We start from the raw sequence: 10479 nt of genomic DNA, 5'->3' as shown, positions 1-10479 counted from the left end.
CAAACCTACGTGATGCTATTGATATTGATATAATTGCGAAATACCATTTATACCCTCCTTTTTTTTTTTTTTTTTTTAAGTTCCTGACTGTATTATTAATCAATTAATTGAATCGAAACCGGACCAAATAGAAATAGATAAAGAAAATAACCAAAAAATTTAACATACACACACTGGCCACAGGCCACAGGCCACAGTCATAGTCCAGTCCACAGTCCCTGTGGTCTGCTCTGCTACATCCTCCCGTTTTATGACCGGTGATCGAATCTCTCAAGGTGGGATCTCTCTTTCTCTCAATATTTTGGTTCCTTTTCATAATGCTCTTTCTTCTTTTGTTTGTTGAAGTCATATGTTTCTACTTTTCTACTTTCTAGCTTAGTAATCAGATTTTTATTAATACTTTATTTGTTTTATATATTTTTTTAGTTTTCTCCATCGTTTTGTGTACCACTGTAGCTTTTTAATGTTTTAGTAATATTTTTTACGTTAGATTTTAACTTGATACCTGACTCAATAAATAAATAAATAAATTGATACCTTTGTTTACTTCAATAGTAGTTTTGATAAATCAACCGTGTTTCTTTGACGGGATAATTATTGGTTTATATTATAATATTCATGTAAAAAAAAAAAAAGTTACCTTGTATACTAAATAAATGTATATAACACAGATTCTTATTATCCTTGTTATTCAGATGCTAAGAATGTTGTAGCTGTTATTTGTTATAAGCACAGACTGTTCACCAGTATCAACATGATGTTCTTTTTATGCAATAAACTTTGATTATCTATCTCCAAAAAAAAAAAAAAAAAGATTGTTCTAGCTGTTCAAGTATATCCATATGGATTGATGGCTCCTACCCTGAAGATCAGAATCATTGGTGGTGGTTATCTGGCTTTCATGGTGATGTGCTTCTTCTATCCAAGCCACAAGTTTGTGTACTGTTTAACCTTGTTTCCATGTGGTGTTGTTCTATTACAGTCAAAATAATTTAATGGGCAGTAGTTGGAGCTTTTTGTATATACGCAGGGGATTCACATGTTGAGTTGTGGTTAGTGCACTGTACCAAGAGCATTCTATCACTTTTTCATGACATAATTTTTTCTTCTTCTGCTCAATCCCCCTAACATGAGAGGCATTGAAACATTGTTACAGTATGATGTTACTTTCCAACATTTCATTTCCTTTCATCCTTGTCCATTGCACATCCAAAACCCCTTAAACAACATCATATTCTGGAATTTATATTTTCTACTGCCAATCCTACTCCTACTGTGGCCTTGTCTTTGGGAATCAGCACCTTAGTTTTGACATTGTAATAATTATTATGTTATCCATTGACTGCACTACAGTTAAGTTATTTCAGTTACTCCTAATCTGAGCCATGGATTCCTCAGATGTCAATTGCTCGAAGCTCTGAGTCTGACCTCTCCAACTTCAGCAATGATTCTTAAAGAGTTATCTCAAGGTTCATAAATCCTCTCTCTGACCTTTTTTACTTGTACTGGCAGTAGTAATTTTGATTTACCTGATGCTTATTTTTTGGACTTCTTATTTGATATTTCTGATATATGCTATCTGTTTTGCCAATGTTATTAATCAAAATGAAATTCCCTGATAATTTTCTGTTTGATCCTGATCTTATCCTTCTCCATATACTCATCTGATGATTCTGATCCCATTTGCTGGTTGTTTTTTACCATGCTTCTCACCATTCATCTCATATATGCTATAGGCATGAGCTAGAACTAGTTATGAATACTGTTTAACTTTTGTGTTTCCATTCCATCGTTGGCTATGAGAAACCTTTTTTGAAATGTCTATTCCAACTGCATTTCGTGCCCCCTGGTTTGCATTATGAGGCTGTTTATTAATATGCAACAACGAAATTCAACATGATGTTCTTTTTATGCAATAAACTTTGATTATCTATCTCCAAAAAAAAAAAAAAAAAGATTGTTCTAGCTGTTCAAGTATATCCATATGGATTGATGGCTCCTACCCTGAAGATCAGAATCATTGGTGGTGGTTATCTGGCTTTCATGGTGATGTGCTTCTTCTATCCAAGCCACAAGTTTGTGTACTGTTTAACCTTGTTTCCATGTGGTGTTGTTCTATTACAGTCAAAATAATTTAATGGGCAGTAGTTGGAGCTTTTTGTATATACGCAGGGGATTCACATGTTGAGTTGTGGTTAGTGCACTGTACCAAGAGCATTCTATCACTTTTTCATGACATAATTTTTTCTTCTTCTGCTCAATCCCCCTAACATGAGAGGCATTGAAACATTGTTACAGTATGATGTTACTTTCCAACATTTCATTTCCTTTCATCCTTGTCCATTGCACATCCAAAACCCCTTAAACAACATCATATTCTGGAATTTATATTTTCTACTGCCAATCCTACTCCTACTGTGGCCTTGTCTTTGGGAATCAGCACCTTAGTTTTGACATTGTAATAATTATTATGTTATCCATTGACTGCACTACAGTTAAGTTATTTCAGTTACTCCTAATCTGAGCCATGGATTCCTCAGATGTCAATTGCTCGAAGCTCTGAGTCTGACCTCTCCAACTTCAGCAATGATTCTTAAAGAGTTATCTCAAGGTTCATAAATCCTCTCTCTGACCTTTTTTACTTGTACTGGCAGTAGTAATTTTGATTTACCTGATGCTTATTTTTTGGACTTCTTATTTGATATTTCTGATATATGCTATCTGTTTTGCCAATGTTATTAATCAAAATGAAATTCCCTGATAATTTTCTGTTTGATCCTGATCTTATCCTTCTCCATATACTCATCTGATGATTCTGATCCCATTTGCTGGTTGTTTTTTACCATGCTTCTCACCATTCATCTCATATATGCTATAGGCATGAGCTAGAACTAGTTATGAATACTGTTTAACTTTTGTGTTTCCATTCCATCGTTGGCTATGAGAAACCTTTTTTGAAATGTCTATTCCAACTGCATTTCGTGCCCCCTGGTTTGCATTATGAGGCTGTTTATTAATATGCAACAACGAAATCTAAGGAACAGCCGAAATGACATTTGAGAGCCTGAAAGAAAAAAAAAATTTTTAAAATGATATTGTTTAATCATGGATTACTCAAGTACTATTCTACAACAATAGTTAAGAAGCTACAGCTATCATAAATTCCTGGCTTAAGGGGCTGGAGGAACCTACTTAGATTGATATCTCAAACTTTATGTAGAGAAACAGATCAAACAACTAGCCACATGAAGTAGGCTGACCAAAGTGTCAGTGAAACTGACGCGAAAGCATATGTCCACAGCATGATCACAGAACATTCACTCTTCCCAGCTCCAAACAATTGGGTAATTGTGCCTGCCATATCAAATGAGGAAAAACATTTTAACAAGGATTCCACTGCTTATAATTAAAGATTTCCTAATAAGATATATTTCATCTTCCTGTATCTTTTATCTAATAGGGTTATATTTGAGTATGCTAGGATGCATTAGCCAGAATAGAGAAAAGAACATAGCTGCCTTAAGTGGCAGATTAGGTGGTGCCGTGTGAGGTAGTGTCTTTGTCCTAGAGTCAATTTATTAAAAATGTATTGTATAAAGTTCAAAAGCTGTTTATGCAGAAGTGTGTTCAAGTGTGAGGCATTGATACCAACAAATTGTATCTTGGTGTTTTTGAAATAGAAGTATCCATTTACCACATATTTTGTCCAACATTTAATTATTGGGCATTACCAGTGGTGAAGAGAATACACTTTTATCATGAGCATAGAAATACAAGGACATAACTATGGTACAAGTGCCACATAAACAATTGGACCTTTAGTTCACTAATTCACGGACACCTTTTTGAACACTACAACTAACACATGCACAAAGATGAACTCACATCTCATGGCACCTTATACACGAGGCTCACTCAATTCTTCTTGTCATTCACCAATTATATATACTTGGGCGGTGTTTAAATGGCCAAGTCAGCCTCTCACAGGTCATTTGACACATCAGGTGGTTATGTTGAAACCAAGAAATTAAAACAAGATGAAAAATTATATTTGAAACTGTACAGCCTTGGTTGAGTCAATAATTTGGACAGTGGACGGTGTTCCTTGCACACAGCAGAGTCTGCTTTTATCTTCAGCAGTAAGTAGATTGGTACTTTCATGGCAGCAATGCAATGAAATTAATCCAGTCCCTTCGACATTTCTTAATTATTTCAATTCTTTGAGAAGTGGTGGTTAATCGTCCAACAAAAGGAAATCATATATAGATGAAATGAGTATAATCATGACAGATTTGTCCTCTCTGATGTCTAAATCTTGTGTTGCCACTGAAATGGGCTCTCCTGTTTTGTGAAAAAAAAGAAAAGAAAAAAATGTCTATCTGTATATATGGTTTCATATATTAGCCTAATTATCTTATTTCTTCTATTAAAAGCTTTATTATTATAGACTTCAAGATCACTTCAGTATGGTATGACTGTCCTTACTGATTGACCTGGAGAGAGGTTGCTCTAGTGATGGACAGTTAGACTTATCACTGTACAGAAGTTATGTTTTGCAAGATATAAATTTTTTGGCCCAACAGCTATATCTCTGATGCTTTCTTTTATATATAAAAGTATATCTCTGATGCTTTAAATTGTTACCCAATTGACAATAAAAATCCCTTGTGTTTACTTGCGGGCTCTCCTTTCTTGGTAGCGATGTATTAGTTCTCTTTTCCATTAGCAGCATACAGTAGTGAAGAATACAAGGGATGAAAAATCAACATGGTTGTTTAATCAAACCTTCCTTATTATTGAACATCTTTAACACTAAATGCCTTTATCAGATTTTCAAGACAATCACAAATTCAGAGTCAAGTTGGACATTTGAATTGCAACCACCTTTTAGATTCCTATTCCCGCTTTAACAACTTTTCCTCTCCCACTCCCTGGCTTCCCATCTCTCTCTCTACAGTTTATTTGCTTTTGACTTTGAACTTCTTTTGTTGCAGGCTCCCATTTCATCCTCCAAATCCAATTTCAAAACTCACTATTATATTCCCAAATTCCTACCTCCCCGCTTAACTTCATTCTGGATTCTCAAATCTTTTATGGTAGAGAATTAATGGTTGACCTCTCATGGTTATCCTATTCATATTTGTTTCCTCAGCCTAAATAGTAAATACCAATTCAAGAGAAGCTGTGTAGATATGAGTTCAAGTTGTTTTTAAACACACATGCATCCATAAGTAGAGTTTAATATTTAATAAAGATTAACAGAGCTCATTTTGAAGGACAATAATGAAAAGATAACACATAAAGATAAGGGATGGTTGTGATGAAAGACAATACCAAAATAAAATATATTGAAGACAAATCAAGCTCACATTATTGTATTCACTTCTCAACATTAAAAGCTCATCGTACCTATGTTCATTGCTGGTGGAAGTGCATACTGAAGTAGAAGAACAAACTGATACAATGGATCTGAGTGAACCAAACCAAAACGTATTGCACTTTTAACGATGATAATGCCTAAGAGAGGCAGGAAAATATACCGAACTGCTATGATGCCAAAGATTAGTGGCTGCAGAATACCTGAACCTCTCAAACCTGAATAACAATGTACCACATTTACTTAAAACTTACCTATACCAAAATGAGAGATTGAAAAAACAGAAATACAGAACTAGGCTTATATAAGGTAATAACGACAAACATTTAAATATTTTATACCTTTAAGAAGGTTTCCTCCTAATATCAGAGTGAGAGTTGGGATGGCTGCTTCACTGAAGATAAGACAAAGAAAATTGGGAAACTTTTCATGAATTCTAAAAGCAATAAGAAACAATAAGCTGAACCTGTAGAATTCATATCCCAACAATTGAGAGCACTAAGCACAAGACTTTTAAAACCTTGAATCACATAGCTTAAATTTAGGATATGTATACCCCAGAAAAGAAGCAGAATCCAGGATCACACGTAGAGGAGCATCACCACCAATAATTAGGTTTCTGATCTGGGGAACCACGCCAATGATAAACCCAACCATCTAGATATGATACAAGAAAATGTAATAAATCAGTCATCAGATTATTGGCAGACATGTTTCAATTACATAAGGAATTATTTCTGAATATCTGTTACCCTACTTTAGAGTAAATTTGTGATAAGTAACATTTCAGATTGATGAATCAGACAATTATATTGCTATAAATGTGTTCGGATAGGGTGTCCTCAAGAGTCTATACATGTTGGGACACCACTTCAAAAAAAAAAAGAAAAAAAGCTCAAGCCAATAAATTTGGACACAACTATGTACTTTCCTCAATGTGTTATGTAACATGTTCAAAACATATTTTAGAAAAAAGGCTAATAATATCTATGGAACACATACATTAGCAAGAAAAGAAGAACATGCTTTCCTCTTTCTTTCTAAGAGCTGATTTCCTTTCTCTTCCTAAAGACTTATAAAAATTGTCATCAGTTCTAAAGAACATGATTTCTTGATGATTGAAAGAACTAGATATGGTTCAGGCCAAAAACAAAAACACAAACACACAAAGAGAAAGAGAGAGCCTTGGTGAGATAAAAGAACCAAAAAGATACCGCTCCAGTTGTTGAAGGTGCAAACAATGCCTTGAGATTGATCTTTCTTGAAAACACCCTTAAGTAGTGCTTAATTGCATATAAGATTGGTCCCTGTCATGAAAGTGTGAAATGTTTCAATAAGAAGAAGAACAAAATAATAATAATACTAATAACTACGTTTACTTAGATTATGATGATTGCGTAATGAGCTTCCCACCCCTCGCCCCTTCTAAAAACAATTGTTAAACTTCTAAGGTAAGAACTTCAAAATCATAATAAATCTCATTTTTAGCAAAGGAGGCAGAGGGAGCAACCTTCTTTTCCTCCTCAGAAGGAAGCATTAGTTTATTTGCATTGTCCACAGAGACAGAACAGTTTTCTGAAGGAAGAACTGCTTCTGAGGAATTTCCATGGAGTAATTTTGAAGTGGCCCCGTTAGGCTTCTTATTGCTAGTGAACTCATCTGCGTTGACCTTACTTGAGAAAATCCTCACAATATTGTAAACATAGGACCACAAATAAATGGCTCCAATCTGAAGAACCCAATAAAAGAATGTCAATCATCGTCATGCTTAAGGATTATGTTCATGCACCACCATGCATATATAGTGATGCTTTACTTGTGGTGAATGCAATATAAGAAATAAGAATCTTCACCACTTAATTTCCTCTAATAACTATATTTGTCAATGTACGTATGCAGATGCTCATTATGAAACAGTGGATGATAGCTTTTTTGAGAAAATTGCTATGCCAAAGGTTAGAATGTGTGGTAGGTTTCAACCCATCAAAATGATGGCTCATAATCTGAATCTTATAAAATTGATGAGCAATCAGGTTGATTAGTACATATTATGCAAATTTTTATGATTAATATTATGTACAGTTATCCTGAATCAATACAGACAAAGCTAATGAAACTGCATACCGCCATAGAAAGTGAAGCATAAGCCATTCCATATGTATGGCAGACATCAGGTGCTCCAAATGGACTGCCTTTCTCTCTACATACTGCTGGGATGATAATTATAGGCAAATTTCCCATATTCCCTGTTCACATCAACCCAAAACATGAACTTATATATTTTACCCAAGGGATGAATTATATTCTATTCCCCTTATAACAAGGGGGATCCAAACTCAGGTTCTCCCAATTGGAAGAATTGAACAATGCTACTAAATCACAGGGCTCTTTGCCAAAGACTGCATTTTGTTGGTAGAGGACTAGGCTGATAGGCAAACACAGCACTGCCACAATCATATGGCAATTCTAGTGTCCATAGTTTCCTTGGTTGAAAATGATGGTACATGTTGTAAAGGATTTTATAGGTGGTTACCTGCCGCACAGCAACCCAATATGAGGCCCTTCAGATGTTGGGGAGGTCTTGTGATTTTAATCAGCACCCAACCTAGTGCTGAGCCAATTAAGAATGTACCCAGAACATTGAATGGCATGAACCACCTACATATTTAATCAAAGGTTGAACAAAGCATGAGATGAAAGGGAAAACAGATAACTTTAAATAAATAAAACAGCACATTCCATAAAAAACATAGATACGTGTTCAGTGATCTGATTGATACTCACAACAAAACAACGCTTTCAAAAGTTATTGTTTTAGCCAGGTTGCTACTCACAAGTGCCGGATTGAACACAAAAAATACCACCTATCAGGAAACAGAGCGTGTGACTGTTAGTCCAACCAGTCTCAGGAATTTACTTTTTTTTTTTTAAGCATTTATTTGTTTAATTGGTAAGCCCGGTGCCTTTAAGCCTAATGATTATAGATGAATGGAACTGAAATGCAAGAACTATTGCTTACAGTATTCAATTGCTTCCTTGCATTCTCCCCCAAGATATCTATAGGCTCCAGTGCTAGAAATGAGCCAAGTGCAGTCAACAATAGCACTTTCAAAACCGGAGCAGATGCAACAAAAAATAAATCCACAAGCCCCATTGTGACGATTCTTCCAAAACATTAAGTAAACCACTTAAAAGCGTTAGAAAAGATGAGACATGACTTTGACATCATATTAGAAAAGATAAAACATTACTTTGATACAATATCAGAAAATGTGATATAACATTGATAATTTAATAGTATGATGAAGTATATGAAAAAATATGATGAAGAAAATAAAGAAGGCAGAAAGAGAATGCTGGGAATTAATGTGGCTTGGCTTGACACCAACATCCACATAGGAACGTCAACATATTTACCATTAAGCTATATGTATTATTATTATGAACCCCTGGTAGTAGGGTATTTATAGTATGCTAAATCCTAGACTAATAGCTTATTAAACTAGGGTAAGAGTATATTTATATAGAAAGATGTTCTCTATGCTTTCTATGTAAGATCCAGCAGTACCAGTACTATGAGCTGGTTACCGAGGAACACATTTTTCCCTAAATCAACAAATAGACCGAATTTAAACATTCAACACATACAGAGTCATACAGACATAGACAATAATACACTATAAAAGGGTATGTGCAACGACTTATACAAAAAATTTACAGATACACAATGAGTTGCCAAAACAAATGTATATGCTGAGAAATAGTCGATCACTGGAATTATCATTCTCTCTTTTTCTCAAGAAAAAAAATCGTGCTCCTCTGCTCTATATATGAGAAAAAACTTACAAAGAATTTAGCTAGGAATGAAGTTGAGATGAGAGAGAAATGATCCTTGAGCCCTGCAGAACTGAAAAGAGAGAGCAAATTGGTTGACAACAACTTGATTATAGTAAATGAGAAAATGTACATACCATTCTAGCTAGCTAACTACGTGTTGATGTTCAAGTCATAGTAGGGGAAGATAAATGGTGAATTTGAAAGTGGCCATGCAAATGCAAATGCATGGAAAAAGAGTTAAGTGAAACCTGCTCAATTTGGTTTATTGTTGTTTGTTAGAAATAAGGTGGAGGTAGAGGGAGAGAGGATATAATAAGAGTTAAGGAGAGGAGCATGGGTAAAGCTAAGCTAGTTAATACGCTCAATGCTAGTTCATGTCATGTGAGCTATGAAGTAGGAGAAGTAAGTCCATTTTAATACTTTTGTCGCACCTCCAACTTGTCTTTGGATTCCGAATTTGTTGAAACCAGAACTGAAGTTTTATAGTGTATGCTGAGCTGATAATGATTAATGTGGCAGCTTAGTGTGACGATGTGTTATTATTTAAGTACATGCAGGTAATTATAAATATAAAGCCATAGCCCCAAGAGAAAGAACTTAAAATACCAAAAAAATAATATTTGTATTTGTGTGACTAAGCTCCACCAATTGGTAATAAAGTTCGTCCTCTCTCTAATAAATACAAGTGTGAGATTTTGGATGTTTGTGGAAAAGGAAACACCGCACCCAAGGGCTGCTCACTCTTTTTGTGTCTGTTTGTGAATGGGCATCACTCTTATGTCTGAACGCTATGCTTCTTTCCGTATCAGTTCAAAACTTACTCCTCCTTCCTGTCACCTTCCTACCTTTTCCTTTCATATGCTGCTTTTCTCTCTCTTGTCCTATCTATATTTAAGTTAATGCCACTTAACTTTACTTGCTTTCTTCTCTTCTCTTAATATTTTTTTCTTTTGATTTAAAAGTTATAGATAAATTGTACTTTCTTGCACCTTGAAGTATATGGCCATTTGTAATGTACCTTTTTCTATAAAATTATAAATTAAAAAAAAAAAAAAAAAAAACTTAAATTTTAGATTTGAGTAAGGTCACACAGATTACATTCTCTCTTATAATGTTGCTTTTTTTTCTTTTTTTTTGTGTGTGGATAAATTTCGCTTTCCATACAATATATACACATACATTATTAATTTATAAAACAAGTCCAACCCCAACAAAGTAAAAATATAAGATCAAACATAAATGTTATTATTTACGACTACTGGTTA

At 34.5% G+C, this 10479-nt stretch overlaps 1 protein-coding gene across 4 annotated transcripts; it reads right to left on the bottom strand.

Moving 5' to 3' along the window:
• Positions 1-2169: 2169 nt before the first annotated feature.
• LOC115949638 (protein PIN-LIKES 3-like) lies at positions 2170-10184 on the bottom strand. 4 transcript variants are annotated; one of them, XM_031066920.1, is made up of 12 exons: positions 9224-10184; positions 8397-8541; positions 8162-8241; positions 7911-8035; positions 7502-7623; positions 6888-7106; positions 6592-6684; positions 5934-6034; positions 5719-5771; positions 5410-5595; positions 3193-3354; positions 2170-3064 (listed from the first exon to the last, which is right to left on the bottom strand). In XM_031066920.1, the coding sequence occupies exons 2-11, from the start codon at positions 8529-8531 to the stop codon at positions 3230-3232; spliced, it is 1239 nt and encodes a 412-aa protein (XP_030922780.1). In that variant the 5' UTR covers positions 8532-8541; positions 9224-10184; the 3' UTR covers positions 2170-3064; positions 3193-3229. The 4 variants fall into 4 exon arrangements, with proteins under 4 accessions (XP_030922780.1, XP_030922779.1, XP_030922778.1 ...); XM_031066919.1 differs by having other exon boundaries at positions 2170-3354; positions 9224-9284; positions 9349-10184; XM_031066918.1 differs by having other exon boundaries at positions 2170-3354; positions 9224-9284; positions 9463-10184.
• Positions 10185-10479: the final 295 nt, after the last annotated feature.

The sequence above is a fragment of the Quercus lobata genome, chromosome 6 (genome assembly GCF_001633185.2).
Source record: "Quercus lobata isolate SW786 chromosome 6, ValleyOak3.0 Primary Assembly, whole genome shotgun sequence".
NCBI classification, from domain to species: Eukaryota; Viridiplantae; Streptophyta; class Magnoliopsida; order Fagales; family Fagaceae; genus Quercus; species Quercus lobata.
The sequence above is the reverse complement of the archived record's forward strand: the minus strand, read 5'-3'. Positions and strand labels throughout refer to the sequence as shown.